The sequence below is a fragment of the Sesamum indicum genome, linkage group LG7, assembly GCF_026168435.1.
Source record: "Sesamum indicum cultivar Baizhima isolate 11 linkage group LG7, ASM2616843v1, whole genome shotgun sequence".
In the NCBI taxonomy this organism is placed as follows: Eukaryota; Viridiplantae; Streptophyta; class Magnoliopsida; order Lamiales; family Pedaliaceae; genus Sesamum; species Sesamum indicum.
In genome coordinates this window covers 13,769,027-13,789,475 of record NC_142663.1, presented here as the reverse complement: position 1 = coordinate 13,789,475, position 20,449 = coordinate 13,769,027, and the positions used below count along the sequence as shown (strand labels likewise).

Sequence of the window (20,449 nt, the reverse complement as noted above, 5' to 3'; positions counted from 1 at the left end):
AAACTATGCAATGCAATTCCGATTCTTTATTCTGAATTAATATTTTATTTTTATATTATACTCATATATTATAATTCAGGTGCGAAAAATCAATATCCCTTATAATTTAAGGGAATTATGTTAATATAGAGATAATATGGATAAGTAAAGTAAAATACATATAAGATGAAACATTAATTGAGAAGGGAGTATTTGGATATGTGTTAATGTAATTAGGTGGAAACCAGTGAAATTTTGAGACAAGATAAGGACGACAATTGAATATTTTTTACTTTTGAGATAGAATTTGGGCAGAGTACAATGTACATGCAATGCAAGAAAGAAATCCCCTCATCCTCAAAAAGGAAACACAAAATCAAAATAGGAACATCATTAATTAATTAATTAATTAATTGATATTTCCGCAGGTTTTTCTTTTGGATAAGTTAATATTTATAATTTTGAAGATGATGTTTTTGTGATGAAGCTAAGTAGGATTTTTTGAGAGAGACGAAGGACAGAACCTTTGAGAGGCATGAAGCTGATGCTGATGGCGACGTTCTCGATGGCGGCGCTCTTAGTCGCCTCCCTCACTTTCGGCGCGTTCTTGTGCACGCGCCACCTCGACTCCGTTGCTTTTGTAGGTTTGCTTTTGCTCTGTTTGTCTTTCAAAATTCTGTTAGAACTTAAGCTCTTCAACAGACCTAGTTCCAGATGTGATTAAATTAAGAATATGTTTTATTATCAAATTCAAGATCAATTTTTTGTTTTCTCAATTTATTATATATAGTAAGTATTTTAAATGACGTGAGACGACCCGGTTTACCGTTGCGCGAGTTATTATTAATTAGGCCTCTACGTAAATCTCATAATTTTATTTCGAAAAAATATTCTATTAGTGGTAATTTATTTTGAAACTTATAAGCCATTCAAATTTTTTGTCTGCATCTACATGCCAATATCAACTTACATTTTAGTGAACACTAATTTTTCTAAACTCAATTAGATCATTCTCAAAATGACAATATTTTTTTAATAGAAAAAATAATTAACATATTAATTTAAAATTGAATCCTTTTTCTTTGAACTCATAATTGAAGAATGTGAAGATCTGAAAATGGATTATTTTCAAAATTTCCCATGGTAAAAAATGTACATTGTATGTGCACACGATGAGATTTTCAAGAAGTTCCCAACTGATGTGTGTTTGATGCTTTTCTTATTGCAGCTCATGGTCAGAAGAGATCGCAGTTTTCCTTCTGAGAGTAGTCAGAATCTCGAGAATTTTCCTACAACCACAGTTATTCAAGTACATAAATGTTCCCTCGGCAACCTGTCTCCAAGTTGTCCAGTCAATTGCCACTCATCTAAAACTTTCATCGGAGACAAAAACGTTAGATCGACACCACCTCCGTCTTGTCCCGATTACTTCCGTTGGGTTCATGAAGATCTAGGGCCGTGGAGGAAAACAGGTATCACTAGAGAAATGGTGATGAGTGCCAAACGAACAGCCAATTTTCGGCTGGTCATATTAGATGGGAAAGCTTACGTGGAGACGTACTCAAAAGGATTTGAGAGTCGGGACACGTTCACGTTGTGGGGGATCTTGCAGTTGCTACGGAAGTACCCTGGCAAAGTGCCTGATCTGGACTTAATGTTCGACTGCGGTGACTTGCCGGTCATCAAGAAAGAAAATTTCAAAGGTCGGATGCACCCAGCACCTCCAACATTGTTCGGATACTGCAAGAATGATTCAACGTTCAATATTGTGTTTCCTGATTGGTCGTTCTGGGGCTGGTACGTATTAATGATTATCAATCATGGTGTATGTTAATGTGGCTGCCTGTACATCAACTGACTCAACTGTTCTTTAGGCCTGAGCTCAATATAAAACCATGGGAGACATTGTCCAAGGACATAAAAGAAGGGAATAAGAGGAAGAGATGGAGGGAGCGGAAGCCATATGCTTATTGGAAGGGCAATCCATTGGTGGCCTCCAAGAGGAGGGATTTACGCAGATGCAATGTTTCAGACAAAATGGATTGGGGTGCTCGTATCTATGCTCAGGTAACGGTTGAATTTCTACTCGTAGATTTTTACAATTTCACTACTTTCTTGGGAGGAATATAAATGTTGAATAGAGTATGTTGGAATCATTCAACGCACAAAGCACTGAATGCAGCATCCATGTGCTGACATCCACAAAAGTAAATCATAAATGCATGGAAAGTTGATAGCTGAAAGTGAAACTCTGACAAAATTGCAGGACTGGCGAAAAGAAAAGAAAGAGGGTTTCAAGCAATCAAACTTAGCAAACCAATGCACTCACAGGTGGGAGAGCCACTTCACTAGCTACAACAATCCCCTTTCTTTTGGTCAACCAACTCTTTTTTCCTCATGAATACCAATCTAATGTGCATTTTCATTGCTAGATTTTGATAGTTCAACATCTCTTTCTTGTGCAATCTTGGCAGATACAAAATCTACATTGAAGGAGTTGGGTGGTCAGTGAGTGAGAAATACATCCTAGCTTGCGATTCTGTCATGTTACTCGTAAAGCCTCACTACTATGACTTTTTCACTAGAGGTTTGACGCCGTTGCAACACTACTGGCCAATTAAGGATGACGACAAGTGCAGATCCATCAAACATGCAGTCGACTGGGGTAATAATCATCGTGAAGAGGTAATCTCTCTCTCGTTTTCGCCCTCCCAACAAACATGAAATAGAGAGGAAAAGAGAAAGACGAGGATAATAAGGGGTTTTACCTCCTTTAAAGTCTCATGCATGTTTCTTGATTCGTTTAATTAACAGGCTCAGGCCATTGGCAAGACGGCAAGCAGCTTTGTTCTAAACGAGGTGAAGATGGATTACGTTTACGACTACATGTTTCATCTCTTGAGTGAGTACTCCAAGCTCTTAAAGTACAAGCCCACCGTGCCTGAGAGAGCGGTCGAACTTTGTTTGGAGGCGCTGGCTTGCCCTTCGCAGGGACTGGCGAAGAAATTCATGATGGATACGCTAGTTAAATGTCCGAGTGTTTCTAATCCATGCATGATGCCTCCACCGTACGATCCTCCATCTCTTCATTCTATTGTTGAAAGAAAAGAAGGTGTAATAAAGCAAGTAGAGACCTGGGAAAAAGAATATTGGCAGAATCAGAACAAGCAAATATAGGAACTTTACACATCTTTTCCTTCTTTGTTCCTCGCTGTTATAGACAAATGATTAAAGCATGCATAAATTTATGTCTTCTCATACTATGTTATCAATCTTAAAAGCAAGCAGAGAGGTAAAGTTTGCAGATCAGGGAATAATTACTACAACATAGTATTGCGTCCAACTAAACAGCGTATAATATAAACCAATGTTACCAAATCTCTTGAGGGGTGAACTTAAGGGAGGGGCGAGCAACGTAGTAGGGACAATCCACTGATAGTTTGCACCCTGTGATGATGCTGAAGCCCAATTTACTGGCTCAACATGGATCCCATGCAGCTCTATCTTAAATCTCAGTCTTGTAGATGCTACATTCAATGTTGTTGAATATACATAAATTGATACAAATTTCACTTACTCAAAATAAGCGTACATGACGATTATTGATGCAACCAGAGCACAAATTAGTTCCAAACGTAGTATGAATTTAACCCTAAAAAATCTCTCCGAGGGTTAGGTAGATCATCTTTATTCTCACTTTTGATACATTTCATGACCTAAAAGCCAAGAAATTGAACAACCACATAAAATTATGTAATCCTCTATTCCAAATTGATGTTTTACTTTTATTTCCACTTATAGATATAAGTTGAATGTAAAAATTCCATACCCTTATAATGTAATAAAATCTTTTATGCAGACAATGACGTGTATATATAAAGTGAAATATAAGAGGAAACATTAATTCAGAACAAACTATTCGAATAATTGATGTTAATAATGTAATAATTAGGCCAAAATCCGAGTCAAATTTTGAGACAAAATAAGGACAGCAATAGGGTATTTTTGAGATAGAATTTAGAGAAGCAGAGCATCATCAAGATGCATAATAATGAATACATGCAAGAGATAGAAGAAACCCTCATCCTCGACAGTTTGACCCATGCTGCAAAATATATAGAAACCGCCTGAAAAACACACAGATTTGGTACTACCAGGATTCATTCATCATGATTTTCTCCAAAATTTGCTGTATCTAATTATAGATATACTAAATCTGTATCTATTGACATGAACTATATTATATAAATTTTTATTTATTTTTATACCTATTTATAAAAGCTCTGCAATTGTATGTATTTCTTTAAAACACAGCTTCAAGTTTTTCAATTCCAAAAGGAAAAAAAGGGTCCATAATATATATATATATATATATATATATCTGTGTGTGTGTGTGTGTGTGTGTAATTCCGATTTACCTCATTTAATTAATTAATAGATTATTTGATTGATTTTGATATTTCCGCAAGTAGGATTTGTTGAGAGGGACGAAGCAGAGAACCTTTGAACGGCATGGAGATGATGCCGGTGGCGAGGTTTTCGATGGTGGCGCTCTTCTTCGCCGCCCTCACGCTCGGCGCGTTCATTTGCACGCGCCACCTCGACTCCTTTGCTGCTGTAGGTTTGCTTTTGCTCTTTCAAAAATTAGCGTTCCTTCGATTGGGTTGTTAGGACTTTGATTAAACTAAGAATATGTTTTATTATCAAATTCAAATATAATTTTTTGTGTGTTAGTTTTTTTCAATTTAATAAGCTTCATAAGTACTTTAAATGATGTGCGCCCATCAAAATTCTGGTTGCGCCATATATTATTCTTTTTATTTTTAAATAAATTTTATGATTTTATTTTAAAAAAGATATTTTACTAGGAAAAAACTCAAAAAGAATAAATGCATCTCCAATTCATAAATCATTCAAATTTTTTGTGGCTTGAAATTATTTCTTAAAATATAATATTTAAAAAAATTAACTAACGCTATCAATTTCAAAAAATGTATGTATATATATATATATAGGTCTACATGCTGATATTGTTTCTTGCTGCTGAAACTACTGAAGCCATCATAAAAAATACCAAGTTCTCAACTAATGCATCTTTGATGTTTCTCCTCTTGCAGCTCATGAACGCAAATTTCATGCAGAAACCATCCATGACTGCCAAAATGGATCATACTACTCCTTCTAAGATTACTAAAAACGTTGAGAATACTCCTACGACCATCATTGTCCCAGCACTCAACTGTTCCATGGGCAACTTGTCACGACGTTGTCTTGCCAATTCTTACTCAACTAAAACTTTCGTGCGGGATAAAAACATTTCATCGACACTACTTGCGTCTTGTCCCGATTACTTCCGTTGGATTCATGAAGATCTATGGCCCTGGAGGAGAACAGGTATCACTAGAGAAATGGTGATGCGTGCCAATCGAACAGCCAATTTCCGGCTGGTGATATTGGATGGGAAAGCTTATGCGCAAACGTACTCAAAAGGGTTCCAGAGTCGGGACACGTTTACGCTGTGGGGGATCCTGCAGTTGTTGAGGAGGTACCCTGGCAAAGTGCCTGATTTGGACTTGATGTTCGACTGTGATGACTTGCCAGTCATTAGAAAAGAAAATTTCAAAGGTGTGAAGCACTCGGCACCTCCAACGTTGTTTGGATATTGCAAGGATGATTCGACGCTCAATATTGTGTTTCCAGATTGGTCATTTTGGGGTTGGTACGTATTTATGATCATCGATCATGGTATTGATTATATCAGGCTACGTTCAAGTCATATAAGGCCAACACTGACTGTACTGATCTTTTAGGCCTGAGATCAACATAAAACCATGGGAGGCATTGTCGAAAGACCTCAAAGCAGGGAATAAGAGGAGTAGTTGGACGGAGAGGGAGCCAAATGCCTATTGGAAGGGCAATCCATACGTTGCTGCCACTAGGATAGATTTACTCGACTGTAACGTTTCGGATAAATTGGACTGGGGTGCTCGTATCTATGCTCAGGTAACTACTGAATTTGTACTTGTAGATTTACAACTTTAGTACTTCCTAGGAGGAATACAAATCTTGAAGTGCATTGAATATTTGAAAAGGTGTTTGTGTTCTTGGTGTAGCATTACTTGATGCATTTCCCATTTCATAAATGGAGAATGGTGTTCAAATCAATGCATTAAATGCACAAAAGCACTGGATGCAGCATTGACAAGCTGACATCCATACACTAAATTATAAATGCATGAAAATTTGATAGCTGAAAGTGAAATCTGGACAAAATTGCAGGACTGGCAAAAAGAAGAGAAAGAGGGTTTCAAGCAATCAGACTTAGCAAGCCAATGCACTCACAGGTGGGAGATCCTCTTCACTACAACAATCCCCTTCCTTTTTTGTCTAGAAATTAACCACACTTGCAACCGTTTCTCCCTCATAGATACCAATCTAGTGTGCATTTTCACTGCTAGATTTTGATAGTTAAAGATCTCAATCTTGGCAGATACAAAATCTATATCGAAGGAGTAGGGTGGTCAGTGAGTGAGAAATACATCCTGGCTTGTGATTCTGTCACGTTACTTGTAAAGCCGCACTACTATGACTTTTTCACTAGAGATTTGATGCCGTTGCAACATTACTGGCCAATTAAGGATGATGACAAGTGCAGATCCATCAAACATGCAGTCGACTGGGGTAATAGTCATCGTGAAGAGGTAATCTCTCTCTCATTTTCCGCCCTTCCACCCATCCTCCCCACCATAAAATAGAGAGGAAAATAAAGAAGAGTAAGGGGTTTTACCTCGTTTTCAGTCTCATTCATGTTTCTATTGATTCGAGTAACAGGCTCAGGCCATTGGCAAGACAGCAAGCAGCTTTGTTCTAAATGAGCTGAAGATGGATTATGTTTACGACTACATGTTTCATCTGTTGAGTGAGTATTCCAAGCTCTTAAAGTACAAGCCCACCGTGCCTGACAAAGCAGTCGAGCTTTGCTCAGAGGCGATGGCTTGCCGTGCGCAAGGATTGGAGAAGAAATTCATGACTGATACTCTAGTTAAAGGTCCTAGTTTTTCAAGCCCATGCACCATGCCTCCACCTTATGGCCCTGCATCTTTTCATTCGGTTATTGAAAAGAAACGTAACGGTATAAAGCAAGCAGAGAAATGGGAAAATGAATCTTGGCAGAATCAGAACAAGCAAGTATAGGAACCTTAATATTTTTTCTTCATTGTTTCTTACATTGATATACAAATGAATGCAGAGACATCTCAGATTTCATGTTTGGAAATAGAAATAACTGACTAAAGACTATCTGTATTCATGGCTTTGAAACAATTAAAAGTCATCACTTAATAAAAATAAAAAAAGAATTTAAAGGTGTCTTAAGACCAACTCAAGGAAATGTGCCACATGTAAAATTACAGATTGAGTTTGAAGATAGGGGAGGAATTACTACAACATAGTATTACGTTAAACTAGACAACACGGTACGTATATAATAAAAGATATACCAAATATGTAAACAACCCAACTCTTTTTGAAACATGAACTCAAGGGAAGAGCAAGGATTGTAGAAGGGAGTGTCTTATTCAGCGGGCGCGCTCTTTGATGATGTCAAAACTCATTTCACTGGGATCAGTTGCCTGCAGTTCGACTTGAATCCCATCCAGTTCCCTCTTAAACCTGTCCTTTGAGCTGGCGTAGACCATTTTCATTCTCACTCTTGATGAATCTGGTGACCTGAAAATCAACAAATTGAATAGTTATATTAGAATATGCGCCCTGTTGATGCTCTTCGGATATAATCAAATATGCTAATGTACAGGGAAACATGTGAACTAATTCAGATAAAGATAAAGCAACAAAACAACGCTGCAATTCGCTAAGTTTTCAGAAAGTTAGAGAATTAGGAGTGAGATTCGTCAACAAATCCAATGTACAATACATGCAAGAGAAGGAATCCTCATCCTGTAAAGGAAAACACATGCTATAGAATCGGAACCCTGATAAAAAAGAATCACTATATGCTATTTCTGCCACATCAGTTGCCTGGTTAAACTGCAATAATATCTCATTGAATAAATTGCTAAGAGCAAAGTTTGTACTTGGGAGCTTCTCTTTTCTTGCAACTTAAATGTTCTATCGACACGTACCTACAATAATATAAGACTAGTGGTATGGGTAAAAACTTCTGATGCTATCTACACTGGAGTATTGGACATGCTTACCATGCGATGAAGAAGATCTTGCTCTTCTGGCAATTTTCATTGGTGGTGAAGTCGAAATCAAAGACAGCATAGCGACACTCATCAGACGGGAGGGAGGCTGTGAAATCCTCGTAACTTTCGTCGGGGCTGCCGAGTTTCTCCACCACCACCTGTTGGCCCTCAATCTTGAAGATGATGAAACGATAGTTCCTTTTTGCTTTCAGTTCCAAGAACTTCAGCTTACACTCATCGTCCACTGCCATTCCAGATGCAGAGTTCGCCTAAACCAACAACTCGTAAACATGGAGAAGAAATGGGGTAAAAAGTAAAAACATCACAGCATAGTTTCATCAAGTAACAAAAAAATGTCTGGATTCATATTCATCTCCTCATAATACAACTAACGAGGAACATACTTGTACAATTCCGCCCATAATATCTCGTATATGCCTAACTGAACTTGTTTTTTGCAGGATGCAAGCCTAATTTCTGATTGATTAATGAGGAAAGAATTAAGAGAAAGGTTGATTGCAGGAGACTAGGATTCCTCAATCCCTGCCTTCATATTCACACACACACACACACACACACACACACACACACACACACACACACACAATCTGGGCTTCAACTAATACCTCAAGATTTCTTCTCCACAATACTGTTGGGCTTCAACTAATACCTCAAGATTTCTTCTCCACAATACTGTTACAATTCAAGATAAAACTACCCTCTTACCAGGCTAAAACAATTTCCATAAGTCTATTAATTCTAACATCATGGACCATGACAGGCAAAATTCTAGCCAGCAGTTATAACATCAACAACAAGATCAAAGATGAAGAAAACAAAAATACACGCAAGGGAAGATTGAATCTTTTTCTCAAGAAATTAACTCCATTAAAGAAGATCAACAAAGTGATGCATGAGATGTGGGGTTGGAGCCTGGCTACATTACCATTTTGTCCTCAAATCTGGGGAAGAAAGACCTGCAAAAAATGATGAGGAGAAAGGAAAAGGGAGGACCGGAAGAGAGAGGAATCGCATGGATTCTTGAATGTTTTTGATCATGGGAATGGGGAAGTTGGCTGTTTTTAAAACCAGAGAGAAATTCGGGGTCATAACAGAAAAAACATAGGGTTAAGAATTGTCTTCGCTTCTTAATTTCCTCTCAAAATAACCAACTTCTTCTTCCCCCATTATTCTTTAATTTCATGCATAATGTACATATCAAACTATGCATGTGCTGCAGGAGCACAACTAAGATCATCACTTTCAATTCTACCAATACCAATTTGTCCAGATTGTTATATTGCTTTAGTTATTCTTTTTACTTGAATAATAATTTATGTTGATTAATATAAGTATTTGATATTAATAATTATTATAACATCATGAAATAAAGATAGGGATGCAGTGTCCGTACTCGTACCAACACTTGGCTTTATAGATGTCCCATATTATCAAGAGTGAGGATACAATAGTTGAACTATTTTATTCAATTTTGATTCTTTGCACTATTATACGAATCAAACCAAATTGAATTAAATATCATAAGATATTTGTTCGAGACCATCCAACGAGCCTATCGAGCTCTCTTTTCTCAAGCAACCCTCACCCTAGTGAAGAACATGAATGAGAACATGATATTACATTATAGTGAAGAAAATTGTGACCGAAAATCCAAACATAAAGGCACAGACGGAGCAATTACAACACAGAGGAACATGAAGGAAAAAAGAACAAAATAAAGGGCCCAACCGGGTTCGAACCGGTGACCTCTTGATCTGCAGTCAAATGCTCTACCACTGAGCTATGGACCCTTGATGTACTTTCCCTCCATTAGTTCTTTCTAGTCCAAGTGATTTGAGCAGCACACAATTGAACTTTTTATTTCACATCAAATATTGCACTTTCTATTATAAGATCACATATTTCATAAATAAAATTATAAATATAAAAAATAATATAACATGATTTAAAATTAAAAGAAAACAATACATGCAGCAATTATTAAATTTAATTCCACAGAATTAATTACTATAATTAAAATATACAGCATTAGATAAAGCACAAACTACTACTGATATATAGACAAAAATACCCAAAGAGGGAATTTCCTCTTTTTTCTTTTTTTTTCCTTTTTTCAATTAGCCATAAATTCTTTAGGTTGCTGATGATAAATTAATGTTCAACAGACTTTTGGATGTTCATTTATCTGAAAATAGTTCCTATATATATAACCCCATCAAACTCTCATTCTTTCATGATAAACACACACTCCACCCATTGAAAGATGTAAAAGATTAGGGTACGATAATTTATGTAAATAATGTTAAATACTTTTTAAGATAAAAAAAAAAATCATTTGTATAAATAAAACATATAAGATAATGAGTGTTGATGTAATTCTTGCTAAATATAAATATAATTTGCAGTATAAGCCAATCTGCGATAACAAAAGATTGTATGATGAATGTAGCGTAGTTTGTATAAACTAGAATTACGTAACTCCCCTACTTATCTCTTGCTCTAATGTCTGAAACTCTTTGACGACAAAGACTTGTGGGATCAAAAGTTTGCGTGATAAACCTCGGTGAGATTGGGGTAAAACAGCCCCCAATTCCGCTCAACTCCCTCGGGTTTCAAATTCTCATTGAACATTGCAAATATGTATGTATCTATATCCTTTCCGGGCCTCCTCGGTGTCCCCTCTCCCGACGACACCCGTCGAATCAGATTGTTGTTGTACGTCTGAGCATTCTCCACGCTCGCGTCTCTGCCTCCGTCCGACGGCCACCCCGTCTCCGAGACCACGAGCTGAACGTTGGATCCACCAGCATTCTCGAGCGCGGCGTGGAATGCGTCCACCATTGCATCGAACAGGTTCTGGTAAGTGTGTGGGCAGTCGGGCACGGCTGCAGCGCCGTCTTCCAAGAGGGCGTAGTTTAACTCTACGTTGAGCGGGTCGCCGATGCGGGCGAAGTAAGGGTAGACGTTCACGAGGAGAGGGCTATTCTTCGATGCTAGAAATTTGGTGATTTGCGTCATTATGGGGGCGGCTTCGGCGGAGAATTGGCCCTGCGAAGGAGGGTAGGTGTTTGAAAGTACTTGCATGGAGACCGCCGTGGTCACGGTTGCGGAGACACTGGCGGCCCTCAGTGCGGCGTCTAGGTTTTGCATTGCGTCAGGTATGTACTGCGCTAAATCCCCTGCATCAAATTATACTCAATTCGTGATAAAATCCGCTGTTGGATCAGTCAAAAAATGATTGAACGTGCAAATGAAATTTTCAACTCTAGCTCATGTTTAATTCAACTAAAAGTGGTTACCAACAATTTAAAGAAATTTTATGTATACCTGGGAATACTTCATTGCCGGCTGCGACGGATGTGATTTGAACGGAGGAGGAATGGGGGAGGATGTTCTTCTCGACCCATGCGGTAGCAGCGGCAGGGTCGGAGGCGAGAGGGCGAAGGTCTTCGTTTCGGGTGCCGACGATTACCGATATCCCGGAGTCATGCAGGGCTGTGAGAACATCTTGGGCGGGTTCAAAGAGACGGATTTTGCGGACGCTGCGTTGGCGCAGGCGTGAAATGGTGTCGGAGGGAGGCGGGAGGTCGTCACCCAGCAGTCCGTAGTTGATGCCTATTCCACACGCACCTTCATCATTGTAGTAATTATTACTACCCCCATATTAGTATACATAGATCAAGAAAATTGTAAAGTAATAATTTAATTAAATACAACTTACATATAGTAATAAAAATAAATTATGTATTATAAAGATTTAAGCAAATATTATTCAAATATGATCACTATCACGACGATACTAACTAGAATTGAAAATTGTCAACGATATATGTGTAGTTGTATATTTAGAGAAGCGACATTGATAAATATTTCTGAATTTATAACTACATATCTAATGATATAAACAGTATGTTACCTGGATTAAAATTTAGCAAACAAGTGAAGAGAAAGAGCAAGGCAGAAATGGTGTCCATAGTAGCTTTGTTAGGTAAAAGCAAGAGTGTGGGGGGAGTTGAGATGATATGGTGCGGTGCAGTGCAGTGTGGAAATATTGGAATTTATAGTGTAAGGGCAGGAAATTATTTTAAGAAATTAATACAGAAGATGTGGTATTTATGGAAAGTGCATGCTCGAATATTTTATTTTGGATCTACTGCCCTAAATATAACTCTTCATGGGCATGGGAATTAAGGCTCGACCTATTGCCATTCTTCATAATATATATATATATATTGTAAACTTATCATATTTAAAGTTCATTGCCAAAAGACTTGATTGTATATATATGGCAAAACGATGTTAGGCTAAATTGAGGTAATTTTGACTTAATACTAAATTTTGATGATTTTGACCGCAATGGATTAATTACTTTTAGTCAATTCTCATTTCTTTGAATTTTTATTAGTTTTTTTAATTACAATAAGAAGATCTGATTGGTTGGTTCTTTATGTAAAAGTATTTTTAATTGCCACCAAGAGGTTTTATTAGTTAACTTAACAAACAACAACAAATCATATTTAAATATATATCTTCCTAAATTCAAAAATTCCTTAATTTAAGTAATTGTAGGATTTTTTTGATAATTCTATATAAAAAAATGAAGACTTCGGTTTTTTCATCTTCTTTTAAAGAATATTCCTCCAATTTTAATTTTCCAGTTGTTGATAAATCTATTATAAAAATTGTTGTTTTAATTCATTTGTATTATAATATTGAGCAGTTTGCAAAAAGTGGAATTAATGTGGCCCCCTGATCTTTGGATTATATTAGTAGTGGGTCGTCTATCTTTTGATGTTTTATTTTGGTTTTCAAACTTCTTTTAGTTTCTTCTTTGTTTTAAATTTGACTTCAATGCCCTTCCTTGAGTCTTATGTTTTTCTCATTCATATATGGATTCATGGCTGCTGGTCATTCGACATTCAGTTTGAATTAACATCAACACAGCCTTACAGATCCAACTCCAAACATAGATTCTGTAAGATAACAAGTAAAAGTTTCTAACATCATTTGCCCAACAAAGAAGAGGTGAAACTATTACTGTTACTATCCAGAGGATCAAAGCTTCTTCAAACACTATGTATGTATTGCCAAATTTCGTGTAGCACGTCAAACATTGTTGCTCCAATGATCTGTAGCATTTGTAAACCTAGAAAGGCCTAAATTTTGGATTTTCTTTCTATACTTTCTTGGGACCTTTTATTTTTCCAGCAAGTTTCCAGCTGCATCCTTGGAGAAGTGAAAACCTCTGTTAAAAGAATATCCTTCTATGCTTCTAACCTGTATAATTGTCCAGAATCTCTGCACTGGAACATAATTTGAATTAGTTTACCAGTGTAATAAGAACATAACCAACAATGGTGGACAAGTACCTGAATTTCAATGTCAGCCTATCAAGTTATGGCAAGTATTGTCACAAGGATATGCACAGTCAATCTCCTTGCTCACTTTTCTCCCAAAGTACCAATCACCAACAGCTTCTGAGATGGTCTGGAAAATGGTCGAGTAAACATTCAGTAAGATGCTAAGTTGCTATATAGTCGAAAACATACAGGGACTCAACCGTCGGACCAAACATTTGTATTGTGTGAATTTGAGTGGTTTTAACCATGTTTGTCACGCAGGGAAAGATTCATTCTTAGTTACATGGGACAAATGATGAAGTAGATATTCGGAAAACTAGCCAAGTAAAGCACGCCACCAGACAAGGAAGAATGACTTCACAAACCTTATTGTTCACTCTGGGAGAGTCAGGAGCAAACCAAGTATCTTGCAATTCACTTTGGCAATGAGCAAAGCAAGAATTTATGAACATCCCTCCTCTAGTTGAGTTAACAAAGAAAGGCCGCAATGTTTCAAGCATGTATTTTCGGAATCCTGGGAGAATTAATGTATGTGTTAATGATGTTTCAACCGAATATAACAATTCTCAAAGACGATATAAAGTGTGATATTTGGTAAAATTACTCAATAGAGGAACAGAATGAAAACTAATATTCAGGAAGGTTAGAACCTTGCAAAGTATTTATCTGGACCACATTACAAGCTGAAGGATTAAGCTTGCAGTGATACCAATGCCCATGAGGATCAGCAGCAGGAGGCACCAATATGTGATGAAACTGTGAATACAGAGATCTATTATTTGACTGGTGTGGCGTAACAAGCACAAAGAATATATACATTTGTTAACTTCCTAAGTAAAAAAGATCACGAGAAAACAATCTTACTTGGTACACATCATAGGCTGAGTTCAAGATGAAAAAGGGTGTTTTGATATACGGTAATGCATACTGGGGGAAGAAACACTGCAAAGTAAAACGAGGTAAGGCGAGTTATTTCCTCTGATATATAGCTCATTTTTTCATATACGACGAATGGAACACTTGCGAAAGACATCATACTTGTTCAGGAAAAGGAGAACTTGTGCAATTTTTGTTCAGGTTCTTTTCCGCACCCTGTCAGTTAAGTTTCTCAGACTACATACAGAACTACATCAATGCAACAACAACAAATTAACCTATGGCACAGAGTGAGTTTGATTGTGCATTTCTTTTATGTCGAGCACTTAATAGCAGAAGGTGTAAAGTCATATGATCCTGAATTCATGTACAGGGTAGGTATACCTGCAGGGTAACGAGGCTGTTGTAGAAATACCTCATGGAGTGGTTCAGACTTATGTCCCTTCTGCAAGGGTTGCCAAAATGTCATTGAAATAAATTATGAAGGATCAGATGTAGAAAAGGGCCAAAGGAATCAAGACATTAACATTAAATTTTTCTTTCCATGCGAAAGAACTTACGCATCCAGAAAAAATCCAGCATCACTCAAGCATTTTACACTAGCATTTTTGGGCAAATAACTGGTGAAATTGTCACAATGAAGAAAAGTAGCCAAACCACCAGCAGAGCAACCAGAAAGCAAAGCCTGAAATTTTTGAAGGAGAAAACTGTTTGTGGTCAGAGGACGAAGAAGAGGTTGATTCACCACCTGAAAAACATCTAAAGAGTGCTTGTATTCTAAAGTTAAAAGACTTATCACCTTCTTCGCTTGGCCCAAGCCTTTTGGGAGAAGATCAAGAATAATGGCTTGCCAAATTCTTTGCCCTCTGAAATAAAGCAATGATGTCTGTGGTTCAATTCAAAATGGAAAGTTTCCGAGTCAAGAATAAGCACGGCCTAATTCAGCTAGACACTCTTTGTCCAAACGAAACAAAAATTTTGAAAGGAGAAACTGGGAAGTCCATGTGGAAGGATTAACCATTAGAGCGAAAACATGTCTAGCATTGCTAATACTAGAAAAGGAAATCAAAATTAAGGTAATCAACTTATAGAATTTGAAGAGATGCAGTAACTCAACTAATGTACACTAAGCAACTTCTGGCCATGCAGATATCCCATTCTGGGGATATTGTTTTAGTAGTAAAAACGAGATGCTATTGCATAAAAACATATTATAAAAACAAAGATTGTGATCAACTTACTCCATTCTGGAACTTAGCATCGCCAGCAAACGAGGCGCCATCGCAGTATCTTAGCTTTACTCGGTTCCAGTTGTAAAAATCTGCCCATTTTTATGAAAAGGTGAAAATTGCTGCCATACTGATTTCTAATAATTAGAGGGAAAAAAAAACATTTCTGACAATGATTAACATGTTGCTGCAGTTAGTTATTTAGCAAGTATAGAGGGAGCATTGGTGTGCTATTGTTCTTCAAACAATACTTGGAAAGCTTGAAAAACACCAAGAAGCGTGCATGTATTTTAACTAAACCATGTTTATACAAAATTAAGGGAGACAACATTCTTAAATCAGTCGGGTTACAAATAGGTCTGGTTTACTCTAAAATTATCATCTAATTAAATTAATGATGTGATAGCAAATAACTTTCGACCAACTGCTATTACAATAGTGTAAAATCACATAAAAATATAATCTTTTTGCAACTCTCATCTAATATTAATCTGCCAGATTAGACCCATAAAAAGAGCATGTGAAGGGAGAGAAGCGCACAACTAAAGAAGAGCATGCTGCTAAAAGAATACACAAGAATCTGCTATAAGTCAGTCTATAATTTGCAAATGTATATTGGCTTAACTCATGTCGTCCAATGGAATCGGTGACCACACTCAAGGCAATGACATGACTACTCTCTCTCTCTCTCTCTCTCTCTCTATATATATATATATATATATATATATGGTGGGGTGGGGGGAACATTTAATAACACAGCCAGTATGATTGGCATTATATGAAAGAGTCAAGAAATGGGCATCTAACTGTTTTTTTTTTCTTTCTCGTATATCAAGGAAATTAAGAGGGTCATTAATATCCGTGTCACAGAAAGTGACCTCGATGACCATTGTTTTCTCGTCTTTTCCTGCTTTATACTGTTAATAAGATACATAAAGCTACGTACATAGGCAGCATGGCCCGTTGAAGACAAATCAGAGGTGAGGAGGGAACTGCCGAAAGCTGGAAATTGAGGAGTGCTACAAGGAAATACAGCAGTGCAGGGCTGTCTGTCTGTGCTAGGCATAATTATTAGTTTAGCATATTTCACGTGGAAAGAGGACCACTGTAATAACATACAACGTGAGGAAGGGGAAATTGGATCTGCACTAGTCGAATTTAAATTAATACGTATCTAATGAATTAATAGTGTCAATATGTGTAGTTTGAAAAACACAATGGTCGGATTTAACTGAATCTTATTCTGAATAAGAATTTAAAAAAAAATTAGCACAAACTTGTGGATGAAATTCGATCTATAATTTATCAGAAACTACAATCTGAGATGTTTGATTAAAGGAAAATTTAAATTAGACATTAATCATGTATATATTTACCACATGTTACTTTTGATTTAATGAACTTGATGTTAGTTAATATCTTTTATTGAGATTACTCACAAAAGTATAATATTCTGACAAATTAATTTTTTGCTATGTAATTCACTTAAAAAAATTACAGAAACACTGTTCTTGAAATAAAAAGGAAAAACATCAAATTAAATGTCAACATGACTCAAACCAAATCGGGATATAATCAACAACCCAGAAAAATATCTAACAAGAATAATTGTTCGTCAATTAATCACCTAAACATGACATAATCACAACAACAAAGATCAAAAAGTAAATTAGTAGTATTAATACAGCTGGATATACATTTTTCAATTAATAACATTGATAAATCAAGGGCCATATAACTGTGAGATTATGCATTTTAACTTCCTAATCCTATTAATAAATGTGTAGGTTTTTTTTTTTTTGAGACAATAGTTAAAATTAGAATTTGTTATAGGTATTGATAATTAATATTATAAATTTTCATAATGTAAACAATTTTAAAAGAAATAAATAAATATAGTAATAAGTAAGACACTGATGGTGAGAGGGCATATATATGTATACATACCGGGGTTGAGTGAGGCATTGTTGCTTAAAATGCCAGAGAAGACCTCAACCTTGCTCATGTAACGAGTAGATCCACGGCGAGTGGCGGCTCTCTCCAAGCAGGATTTGACGTCGTTGCACCACCCACCACCCTGTAATGTTCGTGAGTACGTCAAATGATCAATGAACTGGAACGACGTATGACCCATTCACACACCACTTAAATCACTAATCATTCAAACTTTGAATCGTACAACGGGTCCTTTTTCGTCTCGGAAAATGTTGGTTGTGTCGGTCAATCATTAAAGTGAGTAATGGAAAATGATTAATTAATTTATTCTTTAGAAGAACTAAATGGTGCAATGATGACCTTTTTCCTGAAAAAAGGTTGTCTCTATGACCCCAATTCATTTCCAGTGGCTGAGTACTTAGAAGACTGAAATTGATTCATAAAAGCATATATAATAGCAGCTGGGGGGTGGCCCCAGAAAGATACCGGCCACCACAAAATCAGAACTCTTAGCCGCAAATGAGTTGCTGACTTCAACATCGCAGGAACAAACTATGGACCGCGCTACATGATATATGATTACTCCCACTTGCAGGTAGAATTAAACATCATTCCAATTGGATAAAGGCAACGGGAAATTTGAGGGTATTTGACAAAGATGTGCCATTGAGTTGAACCAAATTGTTTAGGATAATGCTTTATAAAGAGATTTAGTGAAAACAAAATATTTCTCGCAATAATTAGATTTCATGATGCCCTCTAAAAATTTTAATTAACTATCTTGTAATACCACCAAACTACTCTTATTTGACTAAAGATATATTTTCTCACATATATAAGCGTATAAATGGTAATTTAATTAAAGTTTGACACGTAATAAATATGTAATAAATATGTAATAAATCAATTTGGGATAAACAGATTTTGTTCAATTTTTTTATTGATATCGGTAAATTTCATAAATTTTTACTAATATAAATCCATTTATTGAATAAACAATTATAAAGAATATTAGATTTAATTTTTTAAATTGTAGAAATTTATGCGTAATTATATCAAAATTCAAAAAAGAACACCATGATTATCCTATAAATTATTTATAAAAATACTTACACATTAGCCTGTCAACATAGTTTATACGCCATCAATATAGGAATACTTACACACTACCCCCATTAAATAGTTCTTAGATAACTCCATCAACACAATCCCCGTATTAGTAAAGGGATCCAAACATAGAATTAATCAGTCATAATTATTATTCTTCTAAATTGAATTATGTATTATTTCAAACTCCTTTTTCCATCAAAATAACAAAAACCTTAGGTATAAGGCCTTGTTTAATTTGTAATATAAATTATTTGTGCGACATGATAAAAAAAAATATTCTATATTAGTTATACTATGTTTATTTAAATGGTTTGAATTAAATAATTTAATTTATCTAATTAGTATCGTACTTTCAAATTAAAAATAAACTTATATTATGCAAAATAAACACATTTTTTGAATGGATTGAACGACTTATAAAACCTTGAAAACAAAAGAAAGAGACATAGAAAATGAAATAGTGGCGTGTCAAGCGTATATAGGTGGGGGAGGACTGTGACTGACATGGCTGGCACTGGCAGACCATTGATGGACAAAACAAGGAAACCACATTTATTCCAGGCAGAAATCGTTTGCCCTTTTTGCCCCCACAAAGGTAAAAAGAAGGCCATCTTGCGTGCATGTTTCCTGCACGCAGAATCTTTTTCTTTTTGCCCCTTTGTGCCCCCAGGAATACCCGAAATTACCTCAAACTGCAGAAGCCAGTTGCGCGCTCCCGCCCCGAATCCTCTGTCCAAATGATACGCCGGCAGACTTCCGTCCAAGCAATCTAACAGAAGACGATTTGTGTGAGTAAACACAAATTAGCTGTTATTGATCGGAGAAGTAGAATAGTAGATAATTAAGGAAGGAAAAGCTCATCAAATTTGCATTTAGTGGTGGAATATCGTGTATATATATGTATGTATATGCACTTACATGCCCCGATCGACGAAGCGTTTCGAACGAGAGTCATTTTCACCAGACGCCGCTCCTGCGAGTAAATGCTCCGCGGCGCGCATGTTAGCAGTATCAGTAAGCTTATTGCAGCTCCCATTGCGTTTGCATTCATTTCCACTTCCCGACCCGAAAGTAGCTACTGAAAACGTTTCATTGTAGACGAAGAAAGACTACACACATATATATATAGAGAAAGAGAGAGAGAGAGAGGGGTCTGGATCTTGCGAGAAATCCGTAAGAAGTTAGATGAAATTATGAAAACAATCACGGAAAAGTTAATGTAAATCTGCTTTGTGCAGGCACTTGGATGAATTGCGTATCCAAAGACGAGTGTGTTAGGAAGGTAAGGAATCCCAGGAATTCTTGAGTGAGCAGATGAAGAAATGAATTAATGAATTGGAGAGCCCAGATTGAAAAAGAGGAATAAAGGGTTTGAATTGGAGAGGATGAAATAGTGTGAATGCAGATGAGATGAAGAGAAGAGAAGAGAGAGAGAGAGGAGTGAGGAGGGAAAGGAAAAACCAGAATGTGATAAATGGAATTATTAGTTATGGAAAGTATTGGGGGCCAGTTTGGTATTTATAAGAGGTGTGGGTGAGGCCGAATTCAATTTATTATTACACATTCTTGTAATAATAAATGGTTTACATGCATTAAATTTTTTTAAAAAAAAAAAATATATATATATATATATATGTATCATGCACATGAAATTTATATAATAATTGCAGTGTCAGTACGAGTACGTTCATACAATATAAATTTATAATAGAAAATTGAATCTGACATATAA

The 20,449-nt window shown here is 36.3% G+C and overlaps 5 protein-coding genes, 1 long non-coding RNA gene and 1 other non-coding gene across 8 annotated transcripts; 2 read left to right on the top strand and 5 right to left on the bottom strand.

Moving 5' to 3' along the window:
* Positions 1–440: 440 nt before the first annotated feature.
* Positions 441–3,156, top strand: LOC105166908 (uncharacterized). Its single transcript, XM_011086429.3, has 6 exons — positions 441–619; positions 1,208–1,776; positions 1,854–2,046; positions 2,246–2,310; positions 2,454–2,664; positions 2,794–3,156. Exons 1-6 carry the CDS (start codon positions 515–517, stop codon positions 3,154–3,156), a joined length of 1,506 nt encoding a protein of 501 aa, XP_011084731.2. The 5' UTR covers positions 441–514.
* LOC148787576 (uncharacterized) lies at positions 2,195–4,700 on the bottom strand. The gene is made up of 2 exons (XR_016066412.1): positions 4,481–4,700; positions 2,195–3,113 (listed from the first exon to the last, which is right to left on the bottom strand). It is a non-coding gene; the product is annotated as an uncharacterized LOC148787576 (long non-coding RNA).
* Positions 4,492–7,183, top strand: LOC105166909 (uncharacterized). Its single transcript, XM_088882684.1, has 6 exons — positions 4,492–4,596; positions 5,097–5,698; positions 5,790–5,982; positions 6,259–6,323; positions 6,470–6,680; positions 6,811–7,183. The coding sequence occupies exons 1-6, from the start codon at positions 4,492–4,494 to the stop codon at positions 7,171–7,173; spliced, it is 1,539 nt and encodes a 512-aa protein (XP_088738810.1). The 3' UTR covers positions 7,174–7,183.
* A 167-nt stretch (positions 7,184–7,350) lies between these two features.
* LOC105166676 (actin-depolymerizing factor 7) lies at positions 7,351–9,257 on the bottom strand. The gene is made up of 3 exons (XM_011086116.3): positions 9,133–9,257; positions 8,196–8,455; positions 7,351–7,707 (listed from the first exon to the last, which is right to left on the bottom strand). Exons 1-3 carry the CDS (start codon positions 9,133–9,135, stop codon positions 7,557–7,559), a joined length of 414 nt encoding a protein of 137 aa, XP_011084418.1. The 5' UTR covers positions 9,136–9,257; the 3' UTR covers positions 7,351–7,556.
* Positions 9,258–9,925: 668 nt separating this feature from the next.
* Positions 9,926–9,997, bottom strand: TRNAC-GCA (transfer RNA cysteine (anticodon GCA)). Its single transcript has one exon. It is a non-coding gene; the product is annotated as a tRNA-Cys (tRNA).
* Positions 9,998–10,660: 663 nt separating this feature from the next.
* Positions 10,661–12,181, bottom strand: LOC105166677 (putative glucan endo-1,3-beta-glucosidase GVI). The gene is made up of 3 exons (XM_011086117.3): positions 12,114–12,181; positions 11,535–11,860; positions 10,661–11,386 (listed from the first exon to the last, which is right to left on the bottom strand). Exons 1-3 carry the CDS (start codon positions 12,179–12,181, stop codon positions 10,746–10,748), a joined length of 1,035 nt encoding a protein of 344 aa, XP_011084419.2. The 3' UTR covers positions 10,661–10,745.
* A 977-nt stretch (positions 12,182–13,158) lies between these two features.
* Positions 13,159–20,209, bottom strand: LOC105166678 (Pectinacetylesterase family protein). 2 transcript variants are annotated; one of them, XM_011086120.3, is made up of 13 exons: positions 19,636–20,209; positions 19,404–19,486; positions 17,620–17,749; positions 15,685–15,764; positions 15,243–15,329; positions 15,004–15,128; positions 14,828–14,888; positions 14,606–14,659; positions 14,432–14,509; positions 14,218–14,323; positions 13,933–14,081; positions 13,577–13,694; positions 13,159–13,505 (listed from the first exon to the last, which is right to left on the bottom strand). In XM_011086120.3, the coding sequence occupies exons 1-12, from the start codon at positions 19,766–19,768 to the stop codon at positions 13,590–13,592; spliced, it is 1,191 nt and encodes a 396-aa protein (XP_011084422.1). In that variant the 5' UTR covers positions 19,769–20,209; the 3' UTR covers positions 13,159–13,505; positions 13,577–13,589. The 2 variants fall into 2 exon arrangements, with proteins under 2 accessions (XP_011084422.1, XP_011084421.1); XM_011086119.3 differs by having other exon boundaries at positions 13,159–13,510; positions 19,636–20,208.
* Positions 20,210–20,449: the final 240 nt, after the last annotated feature.

Coding starts and splice junctions, on each gene's coding strand:
- LOC105166908 (XM_011086429.3), top strand. CDS start 515: ATGAAGCTGATGCTGATGGCGACGTTCTCGATGGCGGCGCTCTTAGTC. Junction 1,777..1,853: donor GATTGGTCGTTCTGGGGCTG/GTACGTATTAAT, acceptor ACTGTTCTTTAG/GCCTGAGCTCAATATAAAAC. Junction 2,311..2,453: donor GCAAACCAATGCACTCACAG/GTGGGAGAGCCA, acceptor CAATCTTGGCAG/ATACAAAATCTACATTGAAG.
- LOC105166909 (XM_088882684.1), top strand. CDS start 4,492: ATGGAGATGATGCCGGTGGCGAGGTTTTCGATGGTGGCGCTCTTCTTC. Junction 4,597..5,096: donor ACCTCGACTCCTTTGCTGCT/GTAGGTTTGCTT, acceptor CTCCTCTTGCAG/CTCATGAACGCAAATTTCAT. Junction 6,681..6,810: donor GTAATAGTCATCGTGAAGAG/GTAATCTCTCTC, acceptor TTCGAGTAACAG/GCTCAGGCCATTGGCAAGAC.
- LOC105166676 (XM_011086116.3), bottom strand. Junction 7,708..8,195: donor AAGATCTTCTTCATCGCATG/GTAAGCATGTCC, acceptor GTTGATTTTCAG/GTCACCAGATTCATCAAGAG.
- LOC105166677 (XM_011086117.3), bottom strand. CDS start 12,181: ATGGACACCATTTCTGCCTTGCTCTTTCTCTTCACTTGTTTGCTAAAT. Junction 11,861..12,113: donor TTTAATCCAGGTAACATACT/GTTTATATCATT, acceptor ATATGGGGGTAG/TAATAATTACTACAATGATG. Junction 11,387..11,534: donor CGGCAATGAAGTATTCCCAG/GTATACATAAAA, acceptor AATTTGATGCAG/GGGATTTAGCGCAGTACATA.
- LOC105166678 (XM_011086120.3), bottom strand. CDS start 19,768: ATGAATGCAAACGCAATGGGAGCTGCAATAAGCTTACTGATACTGCTA. Junction 14,510..14,605: donor GTTCTCCTTTTCCTGAACAA/GTATGATGTCTT, acceptor TTTACTTTGCAG/TGTTTCTTCCCCCAGTATGC. Junction 14,324..14,431: donor CAGCCTATGATGTGTACCAA/GTAAGATTGTTT, acceptor CTGTATTCACAG/TTTCATCACATATTGGTGCC.